Here is an 18,296-nt window from a genome sequence, read left to right as displayed (position 1 = left end):
GTGTTGATTCATGTGGTTAGATTCTATTCTAGGTGCTACTTACTTACCTATGGTGTGTTCGTTTGAAAAATATTTTTCATTTTTCTCAGGTTCGATAGATCAAAATTTTTGAAAAATATTTTTTCTGGGAAATTAAGTTTGAGAATGACTTTATATATATATATATATATGTTCTATCCATCCTTGAGCACACCTCAACTTCACCGTCACTCCATAGTTCCATCTAGGGGTGTTCATGGTTCGGTTTGGATCGGTTATTGATTAAAACCATAACCAAACCAATTTAATTGGTTATTAAATGTCTAAAACTATAATCAAACCAAGTAAAATAATAACCACGGGTTTGGTTATTGTCGGTTTGGTTCGGTTTGATTCGGTTATTCGGTTTATGACTAGCCGAGATAATTCAAATATTCTCTCTCTACATTCTTCAAATTCTTATGAAGCTCTTTTTTCCTCACGACCCACAGAGGTTCAAAACAGAAAATGAAACAACTTAAACATTCGGAAAAAAAAAGAAAACAACTTAAAATCAATTTAAAATTTGAAAAACTCCTTACAAACCTTCTCAAAATTTGACAATCTTATACTTGGGGTTGAGGAGTTGTGGTTGCTCTTGAGCCTTCACTGTCAGTCTATGACTGTGAGTCTGTGACTTTGTGAGAAACCAACGTGAGAGGAACAAAAATGTAAAAGGAAAACAGATACTAGGGTTTTAAAGTTTTAACTTTTACTTTATGTTGCTGCCTGCTGCTCAAGTGCTTAGTGCTTATTAGAAATTTAGGATTTAGAATTTAGGATTTAGAATTGGGCTTGAGAGTTGGGCTAATGGGCTTGGATTGTTGGACTTGGACTTAGTGTTTATTAGAATTTATAATTGGGCTTGAGAGTTGGGTTTGGATTGTTGGGCCTCAAAAATAAGTATATTAATATTAAATTAATAATTAAAACGTATAAAATATCTTTAATTATTTATGAAAAACTAATATTATACATATAAATAATTATAAATTTTAAGTATATAATTATCGGTTTGGTTCGGTTATTTATTCGGTTATTTTTTTCTATAACCATAACCAAACCAAATATTATCGGTTATTCAAATTTAAAACCAAACCAAACCAAACCAAACTGAATGTCGGTTTTTTTATTCGGTTTGGTTAAATTTTTGATTTGGTTTTGGTTTTAACCAAAACTGTGAACAGCCCTAGTTCCATCTCCACCATCCCACTTCAGTGCCACCTTGCATAATATTTATTTAAATTATATACAAATACTTTTAAAATAATATTTTTATGCTTATAAATCGAATACAAAAAAATAATTAAGAAATTCGCTTATTTTTTTAGTTCATTCCTAACAGAGCCCTAATGTACTCCAAATTGCGTTAGATTATGCCAAGTTACAGAGCTATGATACTTACTAGTACTAAAAATAAAGTGGCGAAATAAAAAATTACTAATGTATTTTTGTACAATGCATCATATGAATTGAGATACTGTATACACCATACTAATTAATGTATTATATATGTTTATAAATTTGATGTAAATATTGAGTGCGAATTCATTTTTATCACACGCTAACTTTTTTCTATGGACCAAAGTTGATGCCTGAGATTCAACTCTGTCTCTTGAGCAATCTAATTATTGTTACGAGTTCTTCATTCAACTCTGCTTTATACGTAAGACATATGAAAACTTACCTATGGTAGATGTCTTTTCATATATTTTTATCACTAAACGATAGTTCATTTATGCATATTCTTCCCTAATTTATGATTTAATTATTTTAGGACTTACAGATTTCTCTTTTTGAAACGAGATCTCCAATAATCTCGACTTGAGTTATCCATCATTTTTTCTCTTAATAAACTCTAGTCTCGTAGTATGGTGGAAAAGTCGTGTTTCTTTGAACATTCATTATGATTTTCTAACAAAATGTAATTTGATATAAATATTGAATATACATGAATTATGCCCACGAGACGCTGAAAATTTTCCAGATAATGTAGCCTACACATTAACGGTTTTATCGAATCAAGTAATGAAGGGAAAATATATTTTCTAGAAAACATGTCCGTTTTTTTCTTTTCTTTTCTTACAATCTAAAAAGCAACTTATTGTTAGCTTTTGCTAAAATGTATCTATATAACTCAGCCAAAATTATATTTATAATTCCTTCCATCTTTCACTATTCTTTTCTAAAATGTATTTATATTTATATTTCTAAAATCTTTTGCTTTATCAACTTACTGTTACTCTCTTAAATGTTGTTTAATATCATATAGAGTTAATTTAAATTATTATTTTTTCACGAGTTTTATATCTAAACTATTCATTTTTCTCTTTATTTATCTAAACTATCACTTTCTTTATATTAAAACACACCTCCATGTTGAGTTGACCTAATATTTACCTCAATCGATAATAGGCGTGTGTAATCCAACTGAACATCGAGGTGTGTTTAAATATAGAGGGAGAGAGAGTTAAAGGTATGAAACTCACGAAAATGTAATAGTTTATATAGTTAAGTCGAAAGATAGATAGTTAAGATATGAAACTAGCAAAAATATGATAGTTTAAATGTCTTTTTATCATTAAGTTGGATCTACAAGAAATCATAACAGTTAATTCAAAAACCTACAAGAAAGATAAAATACCAAAAACAAAAAAATATAATTATCGAAATATAACATATGCGATAAATAAATAAAAATAAGGCAAGACAACACTCTAACCCTCGTTAAGTTAACCTCCAATAGCCCTTTTCCTTATTTACTTGTATTCAAGCCCGAACAATTATAAAAAAAAATGATGATAATATGGACCCAAAATGTAATTTTCAAGATAGTTTCGGGGGTTAACTGAAACTAAACAAATTTCGTAAGAGTTAGCTGAAAATTTATAAAATCACCATAATAGCACAATCCGAAGTCCCAAGAAGAAGGTTCCAGTGAGGCTCCATCAACCTGGGCCAAGATCAAAGGTAATCACCATCGGAAAACCCCTTTTCCCATTTTCTTTTCTTGTTTTGTTTTGTGGGTTTTGTCTCTTGGGGGGTGGGGGGGGAGTAGAGGGGTTGGGTTGGGTTGAGCAAAAATTGATTCTTAAACTTGGGACTTAGGTTTGGCTCATGAAAATTAATCCGTGTTCTTGAATTCATGATTATGCGGGATTCTAATATACTGGATTCTTGATCTTTTTGATAGAAAAAAAATGATTTTTTTTCTGGTACTGCATTTAGAACCAATTTGCCTTGTTTGATATGTAAATTGAGTTAAGGGGTGTCATATAAGTATTCAATTTTTAAGTTATCATGGACATAAATATGAATATTGCATAAAGAGAAGGTAATTTGGAATTTTGGATGATGAGAGCTTTGGCATTTGTGATTTTTATATAAGTAGGTATAGTGCATATCATTGTGTAGCAAAGATAATGGCTATGTATCATGTCCTTGTGTACACAAATGTTGTTAGGTGCTAGCTACTTTTTTTAGCCTCTGTATCTTATCATCTCTCTGTTGTTTCTGCTTGTTGCTATTGCCTTTCTTTTTTAACTGTTCATTCTGTTCGTTCATCTGATACCGAGTTTGTTGTTGTTTTTATTGTAAAAAGACAGTGGAGACTTTTTTGTTACTAATGTTATTAATAATTGCACCTGTGCCAGATTTTTTTCGATAAGTACAGTGGTTCAGTCACAACTACATTAGAGTCACCAAGTTGATTCTGCAAATTCTTTACAAATCTTCCTTCTGAAATTATCTAGATTGGTTCGTATTTCTTGCCTACATGACGATGAATCTTGTAAGCTGTTATGTTCTTAAGTTTACACTTTTTTGAATGTTCTGCAAAGCACCTCAAAGGTGGTTAAGCACTTTATAGCGGTTTTAGGCATTTCCGAATCAGTCTCAGAAAGAAAAATATATTCTAGATATCTTTACAGTTTTACCTCCTCACTGTGCAAATAAAAGATGATCCATTGTTTCATCCTCCTTTCCCGGTTCACATGGTTACATGTTTTTCACTTGCCTCCCAGACATTCATTTCCTATCTGCGTGTGACTCTGCCCTGCCGGCTTTCACAAAAAATATGTTCTGTGCATCTGATACTTTGACTTCTTCTAACCTCAAAGGCAACAACTTTGGCATTAATCTAATAGTTATAGATACTGCTATTTAAGCTACAAATGAGTGGAAATTAGAGCTCAATCAAGCTCATCTCGTTTCTTGGAGATGTGTCTACTCTATCCTGAAAATAAAAGGTTGTCAGGACATTTCTCTTACCTATAGGCTATGGCCCTACATTTTTAGAATAAACTCCATTGTGCATCCATCCGACCTGGTAGTATATCTCCTGCTCGTGAATTTTCTGCTTATGACTGATAAACTCTCTTGTTAAGTTTTCTCTTCTTCTACTAAACCTGCAAAATGAATTTCTTCCACTGTTGGCCAGTAGTGCTAAATGTCGGAGAATAGATTCTGATAGAAGTAAACGACTTCATTCTAATTCTCATTTGCGTTGTCAATTATTCTGCCTTAATGAACAATTTGAAGATATTGTAGTAGAGGCAATGTGTAGTTTCCATTCTTACAAAATCTAGTGTTTTTGTATGCTCCCTTGATCCACCCTATTATGTCCTTTGTTGATGCCAATCTTCTCAGTTTTACTTTTAGCATTTCATGTTAAATCCTATTTGTCAACTTCTTGAACTTAGTTGCAAGGTGAGAGTCCTCAACTTTCCTGGAATCTCCAGTTTCTTCTCTTGCACTCCAAACACTTATTTATTTCGATTCTCAAATATCCCCTTTCATCTATTTAAGCATCTTGGCCAGCACAAATCTGGGTTTCCCGTCACATGGTGGCTCCAACCAGTTCTTTATTTGGTCTTCAAACCCTTCCTTTTAAGATGCACGTTCTCAAATCTGAAAGGTCTCTTGATTATCTATCCAATTCCAGCATTATTGGTAAGTGATCATAAAAAGTGTCAGTAGTAACGACTCCCTTGTATTTGCATATTTCTCTTCCCAATTAATTGAGATTGAAATTGTTCAAGCCTGTAAAACTTCCCTATGTTTTCTCCAATCAGACCAAGTGATTTTTTTTTCCAGTCAATGGAATCTCTATTGAATCCATATCCAGAACTAAAGGGGCAGCCCGGTGCACTTAAGCTCCCGCTATGCGCAGGGTCCGGGGAAGGGCCCGACCACAGGGTCCATATCCAGAACTAAGTCTGAAAATTCCACCGTGTCGAGAAGTTACAGGACTTGTCTAATCTTTCTTCCAGAAAATGCGTCTCGTTAAGTTTCTCCTGGAGTGTGTTCCATGATCCTTTTGCTGTTGCTAAATCATAGAACAACTCCACCCGTTTCTAGTTTAGACTTTAGATTACGTCCGTGGACCTTGGAAGACCCCAGTGAAATTGCTAATGCCAAATTCAAGCAAATAGGAAATAGAGTAATCCCCAGCAAGCTTGTCTTAACATGGTTGACCTCCTATCTCGCATAACCACCTAACTGAAAACATTGGTGCTATGCACTCTGGCTTGTATACCTCATAGGAATTGCGTCTATTTTACGGTCACTTTTCTCTCTTTCCAATTTTCGATGAACCTCTCTAATATCACAGCCAAGTCCCTCCCTGCTGTGTCATTTCCCAACTCTGTAATGATTACTACCGCTCCTCTTATCTTGGTAAACCTTAACTCAAACAAATCTGCCAGAGTTAAAATTTCTTATGAACTAACAACCACAACAACATACCCAGTGAAATCCCACAAGTGGGGTTTGGAGAGGGTAAAGTGTACGCAGACCTTACCACTACCTCATGGAGGTAGAGAGGTTGTTTCTGAAAGACCCTCGGCTTAAAAGTACCTGCCCTAAGAAAGAGAGAGCAACAATATATATATCATATCGGCAATATATATATACCATATCGGCTAAAACAAGAAGTGCTACAAATTCTACCAGACAAGAACAATACTAATAGCAAGAAAATGGTAGTCAGATGGAAGTAACAACACAATTAACTGGCACGCCTAAAACAAGAAGTGCTACAAATTCTACAAGACAAGAACAATACTAATAGCAAGAAAATGGTAGTCAGATGGAAGTAACAACACAATTAACTGGCACGCCTAGGCCTAAGACCATCACAGGGCAATACCACAATCCACCCCTACTAGCCTTCTACCCTAATACGTGACCTCCACTCCTTTTTATGAACTGCTACTCATATTTTTGCAACTTTGCTCCATGGGTCAAAAGAGCAGAAATCTCTGGAGAGGACAGCGGAAAATGCTGGTGCGATCCACTTCAGCCATCATCGTAATGTTCCAGCATGAATATGTAACACACACGCATACACATAATACCCTTTAATTGTATTATGTTGGGTTCAGCATGATTAGCACTAAGATGATATATTTGTTTCGCGAGTAAGTTGTTGTGCTATCAAAATTATGTGAACTGTGGTTTACCTCTTTTTCTAAAGATTCTGGTGGATTGCTTTTGCTTAGCTGAAATTTGCCATTACTCATCATGGAAAGATTAATGAAAGAGTATGCTGCTTTTGAAGAGAAAGTGAAGCGTACTATATTCATCGACAGTCTTTCACCTGTGGCTACTGAAGCTGTAGTTAAAGCTTCGTTAGATCAATTTGGTAATGTCATTCAGGTCAAGTTTATCCCGAACTACATAGAACCAAAGAACATTGGACAATGTGCATTGGTTGAGCTGGAAAATGCAGACCAGGCGAAAACTATAATCTCCCAGATAAGTAGTTCCTCATTTATGATCTGTGGTATGCCAAGGCCTGTCAGGGCACGTGCTGCTGAAGCAGAGATGTTCGATGACCGTCCTATAAAACCTGGTAGGAAGATAGTATGCCGATGGTTGGACTCCAGCGATCCTGATTTTGAGGTCGCCAAGAAGATCAAGCTTATGGTTAGCAAACATGCAGAAGAAACCAAGTTTTGCCTCAAGGTAAACTTTCTTTTTTTCATTTCAGTGTATAATATTCTCTCCTTCCACTTTTACTTGTCCACTTTTACTTCTCCGATATAATTTATCACTTATAGTTCTTAATTTCCCTTATTATTAATTGTAGTCATTTCCCAAACCATTGAATTTATTATATTTAAAAGGTAATATAGTAAAATTTCCATTCTATTTGTTGCTCCTTAAGGGGAGTACCAGTCACTATTGGACAAGTAAAATGGGCGGAGGGAGTATTTCACATTTAAATAAACCTGTTTGTCAGAAATTCATTTCCCCCCGTATGCAGCAACAACTAGAGGAGGAGGAAAATCTTGCGAAACAACAGACAGAGAACTTGAACGCTACTTATAAGAAGTATGAACTCATAGACAGTGTTGTTGGCAACAAAGTCGCTGATCGTTTGGCAGAACGCTACAGAGTGTGCGTTGCAAAAGCTGAGTAGCAATAAACTTGTATGTCCAACGCTTTGCACAAGAAACTAACATAGACTTAAAAGATTTTGCTTCCTGGCAATCGATTGACATGTTTTGCTTTTTGTGAAGATAATATTCAGGCAGTAGAGAGAGCTCACTCTATAAAAGCTTGTGGATTGTTTGGTTGATCTTGAATTTATGTTTCAAGTAAAACCTGCAAGAGATTACTTAATATCTGTTATGGTATTGCAGGAGTATGAAAACTAATGTGTATGTGAAGGGTGTGTTCGGTACAGAGTTTTCAATTTTTCGAAAAATATTTTCTCTAGAAAAATAAGTTCCTTAAAAATGACGAAAATGACTTCTTTAATAGAAGTAGGGAAAACAATTCCACAAGTGGCATTCCACGTTTCTTGTACGCTCCTTCCCTAAAACGCACATCATTTTCAGCCCCTGCTCTTATAGTCCCCACCCCTACCTTCCATAATATTTGTCTATTTTATATACAAAGATTTTTAAAATAATATTGTTTTGCTCATGTATCGAACATAAGAAAATAAGTACCGAACAAAAACCAAATAGTTTTTAATTAAAGATTTGTAATTGGAGTAGCAAACTCAAGAAGCTCTGGATCTCTTTCTAATAATAGCCAAATCTTGTTCATCCTACATGAATATAGCTTCAACTCCACCTCCACTTTGGTTATCCAATAAATAAAACCACTTGTTAAAAGAACCAGTTCCCAAGCTCACTCTAATGGGCCTTCCCCAACCAAAATCCACTTTATAAAGTGGGAACGCAATCAAACTACTACAAACAAAATCATCAATTTCATTGCTGCTATGAAATGGTGTATTTCCTTTTTCAATTGATTCAGTTACTTCTTTGATAACCACATTTTCCTCCTCAGCATGAAGATTCAATTTCCCCTTCCTCATTTCGCGTACCAATTTCGAATAATTTACAATAACCAGATATAATATTTCCTAATGCGTCGTGTGACAAAGATGGGTTGAGCCTTTGGCGCATATTTGCAACTTGAAAGAAGGAAGATGGTTTAAATGAACCTGAATTATTCACTTTTCTGGCATCTATAGCGCATTTGTAAAGAAGCGAGCTCACAACTTCTGAACGGGTAGGATTTTGTACTTGTGATTTATGCCCAATTTTGGCTTTCAGTGCATTTAGTTTATCAGCAGGGAAAATGAATTTTTTTCCCTAAATATTCTTTTGGATCGTCTGGCTCTATAGTTGATACAACAGAAGGATCAGCAGATTGTGGGTAAATGGATTCTCCAACAAAGTGAGGAGACAGTGTTGCACTTATATCACGGCTCAAAATTCCCCAATTGTTGAAATTGCTGGCTGTGCAACCATCTCCGATCTTGTGTGATAAGCATCCACCAATTGCTATTCCTCCGCAATCAAAATGGCTTACCTGATCTGAATTAGTTGGCAATACGGATGACCAAACTATAGTATTGATCCATTGTTTAGTCCATTTTGACTCAATCCATTTCACTCAAGTCATTTATTAACTCATCTCTTTTTGACTCGTCCAAATTCGAGGTAAGAGTGGGTAAAAGTTCCATCTTGATTGAAAAATGGACCGGTGGTTTGCTTATATGAATTTGAGCAATCCTCTCCTCATAAGTTAACTTTTAAGGTTGAGTTAGATCCAGATGTTATATTTTTACATGGTATCAGAGCCAAGTTCATCCTCGTTTGGGCTCTGGATCCATGCTTTAGTTGGGCCTGGCCGTGAAGAGGGGATGTTAGAGTGGGTAAAAGTCACACATTTCTTTGGAAATGGATTGATAGTCTGCTTATATAGACTTGGACAATCTTCCCCTAATGAGCTAGCTTTTGGGGTTGAGTTAGGCTCAGGTGTCATATCCTTACATTAGATCTCGGTATATGATTATTGTTGGCCCAAGTAATTCCATATGTATTCACTCATCACATATTTTAACTTGAAAAATTTAGCTCAATTTGCTCATTTGACATCATTAATAGGGAATACTAGTTGTAAGAATTACACGAGGTACACCTTGGACATCGATATTTAACTTGTAGCTATCTTTAAAAATATTTTGCACATCTACCTATTCTGGAACAACTTTAGATATCTAGTGTCTGCAGTTAAGTGATCAAACAAAAATGATTGCAATTATATATGGTTGAGTTCAAACATATCTGAAGTTAAGGCAAAAATGGTTGAACTTTAACCGTATGTGCATAAATTTCAAATAAAAGTACCTAAATTATAGTAAAAATGACTGAATTTAGCTATATATGTGGTTAAAGTTCAGACAAAAACAATTGAACTTCATTCATATATGCCCGAACTTCGGTTGCATGTGAAACTTCAGATAGTGCATATCTAAAATTGTTTCAAAGTGGACAGACTTGTAAAAATATTTTTACGCACTCCAAGTATGGCTTAAACAGTGATCCCTAAATTGAATATAGATGGTCAAAACAAAACAAAAATTCAAATTAACATACCTGAGTTGTAGCTAAATTTCCTTCATTATAGCCGTAAGGTTGCTCAACAGGAAAAACAACATGTTCAGCATTGGTGTATGGTTGTGTAAAAATTTGAGACATGGGACAATGTACACGAACGTGTGATAATTCAACTCCCATATCATTACAATCAACAAAATTACCATCATCCTTATTCAACCTTCCACCATAAGGATAATAAAATGAAAGACCTTTAGAAAGTGATTTTTCAAGAATTTGAGATACATGTGTAGGTTCACAATTTCCAAAATTTGGGTAGAAAAATGCCATGGAAATAGACATATGCATAACTTGATCAACAAAGGAAAGTTTGTGACATTTTAGAGAAGGAAGAGTGAGAATAGAAGGTTTGATTATTTTCTTGGAAATCAATGAAACAAGTGATGACACCATTATGCTTTCAAGTCTTGACCCAAAACCACAATCTTTTCTATTTGGTTAAGTAAAGTAAAACTATTCATCTATAACATCGTAGTTCTCATCTAGATAGAGAGGCGGAGACAATTTTTTTTAATTTATGAGTTTATTTATTTAGATATTAGCAATACAATATTTAGTTACGTAGAGATTACAATACATTGTGGTGGTAATCCCTAGTAGCTGTTCATGTTTGGAACTAATTCCATGAACTTACCAAATTAATTAAGACAATTTTAAATTAAAGAACGGTTAGTTCTAGTACGCAAGCCATTATGACTTGTGAGTATGGATTGTGGGTCTGTTCTATACTTCTATGTGATAATTTTAGACATGTGCCTGTGAATTCTTTGGCTCCAAAAATAAAATAAAATTGTGACAAACAGTTAAAAAAAAAATGAGTAAGAAGCTATATTTAGTAGAAAGAGTAATTCATAGACAATGCAAAAAAATGATCTATGAAAAAAAATAGAAAGTGTGAGTAGGTGAGTGTGTGAAATAAAAGTGTTAGTGTTATCTCTTTTAAGTTTATAGTAGTCTTTTGAGATTATCAGGGGTGTGTTTCTTTTGAGATTACCAAGGGTGTGTTTGGTATGAAGGGAAATGTTTGATTTTATTAAGTGTTTTTTTGTATTTGGTTAGTAAAAAGAAAATATTGTCCCAAAAACATTTAGGTATAATCTGAGAAAATGGTATGACATCGGACCCGAATTTTCATCCTTTAACACATACTCGAACCCTGAGTCAAGGTCAAGGTTAAGTCTCGAATCTAAAGTTAGGTAGTTGAGTCTCGAATCAGGGCCTGAGATTCGGAGTCAAATGTTGGGTCTTGAGCTTGAGGTCAAAAGTTGGATCTTAGGATGGGGTCGATCAGAAATGGAAATTGGGTCTTTGGTTGAGGTCTGGAACTAAAGTCAGGTCTTGGATTGGGGTGAGGAACGAGAATTGGTTCATGGGTCGAGATCAGGGTCGGGAGTCGAGGTTAGGCCCCAAGTCAGGATCGGAAGTATGATATCAAGTCGGAGTCAGAAGTTTGGTCCCAGGTCACGATAGGGAGTCGATCATGTCCTGATCCTAACCTGAAACACCGACCTCAATCCAACTCGAGATCTGACTCCCGATTCCGGCCCAAGTAGATCCAACTCTCGACGAACCAACCTCGATCCAGGATACCTTACTCCCAACCTCGACAAAAGCCGCATTCTTAAGAAAAATATTTAAGAACATAAATCAAAGACTACTTTTTACTATTATCTTTTTTTATTATTTTCAAACTATTCTCTTTAAGAACCTCATTAATAAATGATAAATATGAAAGGAAAAAATCTCAACAATTTTCTTGAACTCTGAATAATTCACTTATTTTAAATTTAAAAAAAATTCACTTGCTCTGTTTCAAATTCATCAGACGTTTTCTATGATATATTTATTCTTTGAAAATATCATTTGTTTGGTTCACTCATTATAAAGAGATCAGCATTTGTGTGTGCATGAAAATGGGGATAAGGAATATGTGCAGTTTGTAGGATTTGGGACGTGGGATGGGGCCTGGGGGTAGTTAATGTTTAGGTTACGTTATTTTTCTCTTCTTTTTCATTGTTTTTTCCATGGTTAGAGGTAGTTAATGTGCAGGTTAAAGAATTTTTTTTAAATTTTTTTTTTCATGTAGTTATAACTGATGCATCGTGATACTATTTTGTTAAAGATAAGGATAACCATCAGAATGATTTACTGTCATAATTTGAATTTTTTAAAATTCGTAACTAATTTGTTCTAAAACTATCACATGTCTTTATCCTACACTGTCACTTGGCATAATCCTAAGCTAGACTTTCTTCCTTTTAATTATATATAGATATAGATTGGGAAAACTACCTTATTAGACCTACATTCATAACATATATACTAATTATATCTATACTTTTAAAATAATTATATATCTTACTATCAATTATCTAGATACATGTATTTTTGATACCAGATACACTAAAATAGGGAGAGAGGCAAGCGAGATAGTTATGTATCCCAGATCATGTGAATCACACTAAATACATATATATGTATGTATCTGGTGTAATTCACATGTATTTGTGATACCACATACATAGGAGAGTGGGGAGCGAGATAGGAGGGAGGCGAGCGAGATTCGTCTATGTATCTTAGATACATGTGAATCCACTTGGATACAGTGTATCTAAAACAAATTACGTTTAATTTTGATTCAATGTATCCCGAGATACATATATCTGGATGCACTAAAATATGATAAGATTCGTAATATTGGAAACTGGAGTGTATTTAAGTAATTAGCTTCTAAATTAATGAAATTTCTGTAAGTTTCTTTTTAAAATTTATAAAATTGAATTTGTGTTTGATCATACTTTTTGCAAAGAATATTTAGAATTTGCAAGTATTCTTTTAAATAGGGTTTAACGAAAGAGACGTAAATTATTCAAAATTAGTAAGTGAAATGAGGAAGGGGGAATATAAAGTGGACTTTGGTTGGGAAGGCCCATTAGAGTGAGCATGGGAACTGGGCCTTTCAGCAGGTGATTTTATTTAATAGATAACCAATGTGGAGGTGGAGTTGAAGCCATAGTCAGGTTGGACGAGCAAGATTAGGCTATATTTGAAAGAGATCCAAAGCTTCTTGAGTTTGCTAGTCCAATTACAAATCTTTAATTAAATAGTATCTGGTATTTAATGTTGTATTGTTTTGTAAAATTTATTTAATGTATGTTCTTCAAGTCCAATTTAATTGTTGTTTTCTATTATATCAGATCTACTGTATAATATATGAGTTCACGTGAAATCTATATCCATCAAATATCATCTATAAATATAAAATTTTGCTTTAAATAATACAATTATTAGTAATAGTTCTAACTAGCTGCGTGATTCGATAGGCGTAGCTAGAGATGGTGAAACTAGTCTATGAAATCATAATCCGTTCAATCCTTACAAATTTGGGCTGATTAATTGACTTACCTATTTATTGACTTAGTCCATCAAATTTTGGGCTGATATCTAGCCCAATAAAATAACGTATTAGAAATTAATGATATTCATCAAACAAGAACGGAATGGAGAAATGCTCATTATTACTCCCTCCGTTCCATATTAGATGGATATCTTATTAAAAATATTTATCTTATATTACTTGATCACTTAGTAAATTAAAATAAAATTAATTATTTTTTTCTGTTTTACCCCTACAATTAATATGACCTTTTGAATGTAAACAATTCTCAATACTAACTATTTATAAACTCTATGTATATTGCATTGATATAAACAAAGGACAAAATGGTAAAATCTTTTAATATATTAATAATTTTTTAATCATCGTGTAAAATTAAAAATGTCCATCTAATATGGAACGAAAAGAGTAATTGATAATTAAAATAATTAATGAAATCGTGTGCGTATACTATGTAGACAATTGAATTCACATGGTGTTTGCTCAATCATTAATCAATGCTTACTTTTTCTTCGGACAGTTGTTGAATACTTGGACTATATTAATTAATGATTTAGTAATAATTAACATTAAATGAAACGTGGTTATAAACCCCACAGCCATTATGATATTTTGATAATATAAAATTAACAAAATAAAGATTCGAGAAAACAGTAATTTTTTCAATATTCTCAGCATAAAACACTTGATTTTATCGTATATTATGATAATATTTCCTAAATAAGTGGCTACCCTTCATTAAATATTGAATTAATTGGATTTTTTTCAAAGAGGAAAGAAGAATAAATTGTGCATTTGAATTAGTCATATGTAGATTGCTCAAGTAATTGAAGATATTCTTTTCATACTTACAATAATCTTCTTCCTTTTTTTAAAATAGGATTCTATCTTCGTCACAAAGTATTGATTTTCTCTATAAATTTTACCATCTTTAAAATATAGTAATATATTTGGTTCCTGTATTCAATATTCGTATTAAGATCCTTCCAATGAAATTTAAATTTACATTAAAAAAATTTCACATTAAAGTATAAAACGCTTTTAAACAAATGTGCTTTTATATCTAAAACTTTAATATGAGATGAAATAGTATTTATTAGTGTTATCATTTTATCGCAATTGTTGTTGATATCTTTAAAATACATTCAAACTTCTTTATAACAATGTCCTTATTTATTTGTTTTTTTTTTACTGCTTTGATGAAATATTGTTATAGATTGAGAACATAACGTTATTATAAAGAATGAGTGTAATACAAAGATATGCCTATATTTTATTTTGTTTATTTTAATAGGTATGATTATAATAGTACTAATATTTTAATATTACTACTCCATTAAGCATTTATTTAAGCTGGAAAGTTGGCTGTTAGTATGTTAACTTCCCAAAGCTACCATAACTTGCATTTATTTCCAATCTTTTCTGTTATTCAATTCGTCATCTTCCCAACTGTACTTTGACAACTATAGCCCCTTTTATCCCAAAAAGAATTTCTTCTTTCTGTCAAAAATATCATTTTTTTTCCTTGTAAAATCTCCTGCTTTCTGCCAAAAGATTTTCATTTTTTTGTCTTTTCACCTCAATGCTTTCTGCCAAAAGACTTAAATGTTTCGGTGACTAGTTTCTTGCTTTCTGTTCAAAATTTTCTCTTCTTGTTCCTGCTAGACAACCTCGTTTTTGTCCATTAAGTTCTTGTTCTCTGCTCAAAGATATTATTTTTTACCAGTTAAGTTGTTGTTTTGTGCTAAAAAAATCATTTTTTTCTGTGGGGTTCTTGTTTTTTGTTCAAAGATTTCATTTTGTTCTGTTAAGTTGTTGTTTTGAGCTAAAAAGATTCATTTTTTTTCCTGTGGGGTTCTTGTTTTCTGTTCAAAGATTTCATTTTTATCTCTGTGTTGCTTGGATTTAGTTCAAAAGATCCATTTTTTATTGACTAATCCATTAATGGGTTGTTCTGCTTCTCGTTCCTATGATTTTGTTACAACAGATCTACAAAATCCATGGAATTCTTCATCTTCTTCACATTCACAATCTCCATATTCATACTCAGATTCATCCTCAACTCCAGTTTCAAGAACCCTTTCTCTTCCTACTCCTTTGGTTCATCATCCTGCTATGTGCAAAGGAGACACAAATCATTTGGTTTCTCTTACTTCCACCACTTATGGTTCCCTTGTATTAATTGACCCCCAAAATCCATACCCTAACCCTAACCCTAATTTCTATGGTGGAAATTTAAAGAACCCTACTACCCAAATGATAAAATCCCTAAATGGGACTGACCCACAAGACCCTTTATCTCCTGATTCAGTAATCAACACTTGGGAGCTCATGGAAGGACTTGATGATTTTGATTTCCATATGGTACAGTCCAAGATTGAGTCCCCTAGAAAGGTTAAGTCCAAGAGTCTTGATATCCAAAGTGAGTTAGATACAAATGAGTTGGAAAAAACCTATGAGTTTGTTGAGCACTCAGATTCGAAGCCGTTATGGAAGCATTTGTCTGAGGAACAATTGCTTGCTAAAATGGATCCTAATGTAGCTTCAAGCTATAGACAAGCATTGTCTTCCAAAAGATTTGTGTACAAAGAGTCAGAATATTGTCCAAAGCCCGAAATTGTTAGTTCGATAGAGTTAGAGTCAAGTAACACAAGTTTGTTGGATGGGAATGATTTTGATTTAAAGGGTAAGGAGGATAAACTAACGCCTGAAATTGTTAGTGCGATGGAGTTAGAGTCGAGTAATGCAAGTTTATTAAGCTCATTGTTGCCTGGTAATGATGTCCATTTAAAGGGTACAGAGGATAAGATTGTTCTGTATTTTACTAGTTTAAGAGGAATCAGGAAGACTTATGAAGAATGCTGCACAGTGCGAACGATCTTTAGAGGTTTTCAGGTATGTGTGGACGAAAGAGATGTATCTATGGATTCATCATATAGAAAAGAGTTGCAAAGCGTTTTGGAAGGAAAAGCAGTTAGCTTGCCCCAGGTGTTTATTGGAGGAAAGAATATTGGTGGTGCAGAAGAGATTAAGCAACTTCATGAGGCTGGAGAGCTGGCTAAGCTTGTGGAAGGCTTTGCAGTTCAGCGTTCTAGTTTTGTTTGTGAAAGCTGTGGTGATGCAAGGTTTGTACCCTGCCCAAATTGCAGTGGGAGTCGAAAAGTATTTGAAGAGGAGGAAGGGAAGTTGAGGAGGTGCCCCAGCTGTAACGAAAATGGATTGATTCGATGCCCTGGCTGTTGCCCATGAATATTGATTCGCATTTGTCATGTACATGATTCCACTATTTTATTAGAGGTCTATGCATTTATGTTACTACTTATGTATTAATTTTGAAATGTGCAGTGTCCTCTTGTAGACCGATTTCAAGTGTCCATATTCTCTAGCCTTGGAAAATTGTGTTCATTTTCTTTTTGAACAACTCAAAAAGTAATAAACTCTCAACACTATGTTCTTTGCTTGCCCAGTGCTGAACAAGTATGTGATTTGGAAATGTTGTTGTTTCTTCTATTTTGTGTGGAAGTATTCGTGGTACTCTTAGAGATTTGTACCATCGGTAAGCTACATTATCAAATATTCCGACAAGTTTGTTTTCTCTCTGCATCATGTAGTTAGTATCAACTGTTTTAAGCTCATGGATTCATGTTTGGAAATTCCTTCTTTGGTTTACTACCTCTATTTAGATGCTATTAACTTTGCGTTGTTGATATAATATTTTATGGATTACGACATATGAACTTGATAAGCTGATTGTTGGAATGGAAGTACCTAAATCAATTTACAGTCTCAAGATATGAAGATGAACAACTTTTCTGATTAGGTCTTGAGTTAGTTCTTGCAGATTTTGGCTGAAATTGAATTACTATTGTTAATGGAGAGAAATATTTCTCTGTAGATGTCTATCATTAACTAACATGGTGCAACTTCATCAGTTTGGAATGACTGATAATATTTGTAGATTTCTTTCTATGATAGAGTGCTTGGCCTCAGAGTAGATTTATTAGTCATTCTCTTTTCCATGTGCTCTATCTTGCACTGTCAGACCACATGGCAACCTCAAGTGGTGGTGAAGTCCAAAAGACTTGCAAAAACAAATTCTACGGATAATATTTTCCGGAAGGTAATGTCCCTTTCTCAGACTGAACTGAATTGGGAGTTCTCTTCTTATGATTTTGAGGATACATATTTCTAACAAGATAACTGTAAAGCTATTATGCCATAATATTCAGGGCTAGGCGACTTCGTTCTGCTTCTGTATTATCTTCTCTTATCATGGTGCAGATATTTCGTGTTTTGTTTGGTGTATTAAGAAAGTGAAATGCTTTTATCCGCCATCCTTTGTTGTCATAGAGCGATGCTCCATTGCTGCATAACCTCTTGCAATATACAAATTTCTGTTTTCCCTTAAAGGAGGTACCAATTAATTTGCTTGATTAGTTTCTCAGATGAATAACAACTTGAGTCCTTTCCATTTGCCTAAGCCTTGGAAGGAAGAGTTATTTGATACATGTGCTAGTGGGATGTTGTAGCACATACTTGGTGAAATAGTTAAGGTGCACGCAGACCAGTCTAGACACCTCCTTTATAAAAATTGAATTTGTTTGATGAGTTGCTTTGAAGCTTTCCCATATTTTTGTGGGGTGTATGTAAGCTGGTAGTATATATCAGCATGTTAGTGTTTTGATATAAAAACTTGGAAGTTGGTCAGAAGTCAATAGTAACACTAATTCAAGTAGAAAGGCACTGTTGTGGTAGAAGGGTTCACATCCTTTACTGGCTTCTTATGCTCTTCATGGCAGAGAGAATTTTTAGAATGTTTAATGTTAGCATAAGAAGAGATGAAATTCCATGTTCAAATTCCAGGAATGGCAAAAATACTAGGTGATTTCTTTTCTATCTGTCAAAACCTTCAATGGATAGAATTAGCTAGTGTTTGTGATGGTGAGAGGTAGTAGGCA

At 33.9% G+C, this 18,296-nt stretch overlaps 3 protein-coding genes across 3 annotated transcripts; 2 read left to right on the top strand and 1 right to left on the bottom strand.

Moving 5' to 3' along the window:
* Positions 1-2,878: 2,878 nt before the first annotated feature.
* Positions 2,879-7,644, top strand: LOC129876524 (uncharacterized). Its single transcript, XM_055951977.1, has 3 exons — positions 2,879-2,988; positions 6,519-6,984; positions 7,286-7,644. The coding sequence occupies exons 2-3, from the start codon at positions 6,541-6,543 to the stop codon at positions 7,439-7,441; spliced, it is 600 nt and encodes a 199-aa protein (XP_055807952.1). The 5' UTR covers positions 2,879-2,988; positions 6,519-6,540; the 3' UTR covers positions 7,442-7,644.
* A 960-nt stretch (positions 7,645-8,604) lies between these two features.
* On the bottom strand, positions 8,605-10,334 carry LOC129876790 (acyltransferase Pun1-like). Its single transcript, XM_055952284.1, has 3 exons — positions 9,921-10,334; positions 9,110-9,167; positions 8,605-8,933 (listed from the first exon to the last, which is right to left on the bottom strand). Exons 1-3 carry the CDS (start codon positions 10,332-10,334, stop codon positions 8,605-8,607), a joined length of 801 nt encoding a protein of 266 aa, XP_055808259.1.
* A 4,523-nt stretch (positions 10,335-14,857) lies between these two features.
* On the top strand, positions 14,858-16,841 carry LOC129877413 (uncharacterized protein At3g28850-like). Its single transcript, XM_055952911.1, has one exon. It carries the CDS (start codon positions 15,283-15,285, stop codon positions 16,585-16,587), a length of 1,305 nt encoding a protein of 434 aa, XP_055808886.1. The 5' UTR covers positions 14,858-15,282; the 3' UTR covers positions 16,588-16,841.
* Positions 16,842-18,296: the final 1,455 nt, after the last annotated feature.

This window comes from Solanum dulcamara, chromosome 12, assembly GCF_947179165.1.
Source record: "Solanum dulcamara chromosome 12, daSolDulc1.2, whole genome shotgun sequence".
NCBI lineage: Eukaryota > Viridiplantae > Streptophyta > Magnoliopsida > Solanales > Solanaceae > Solanum > Solanum dulcamara.
This window is presented reverse-complemented; position numbering and strand designations above follow the sequence as displayed.

Excerpts from the sequence above, each read along its gene's own strand:
- LOC129877413 (XM_055952911.1), top strand. The coding sequence starts at position 15,283 with ATGGGTTGTTCTGCTTCTCGTTCCTATGATTTTGTTACAACAGATCTA.
- LOC129876790 (XM_055952284.1), bottom strand. The coding sequence starts at position 10,334 with ATGGTGTCATCACTTGTTTCATTGATTTCCAAGAAAATAATCAAACCT. Across the intron at positions 9,168-9,920 it reads GAAATTTAGCTACAACTCAG|GCCCAACTAAAGCATGGATC; the intron begins GTATGTTAATTT and ends CTTCACGGCCAG. Across the intron at positions 8,934-9,109 it reads GAACTTGGCTCTGATACCAT|TGAAATGGATTGAGTCAAAA; the intron begins GTAAAAATATAA and ends AAATGACTTGAG.
- LOC129876524 (XM_055951977.1), top strand. The coding sequence starts at position 6,541 with ATGGAAAGATTAATGAAAGAGTATGCTGCTTTTGAAGAGAAAGTGAAG. Across the intron at positions 6,985-7,285 it reads AAACCAAGTTTTGCCTCAAG|CAACAACTAGAGGAGGAGGA; the intron begins GTAAACTTTCTT and ends CCCCGTATGCAG.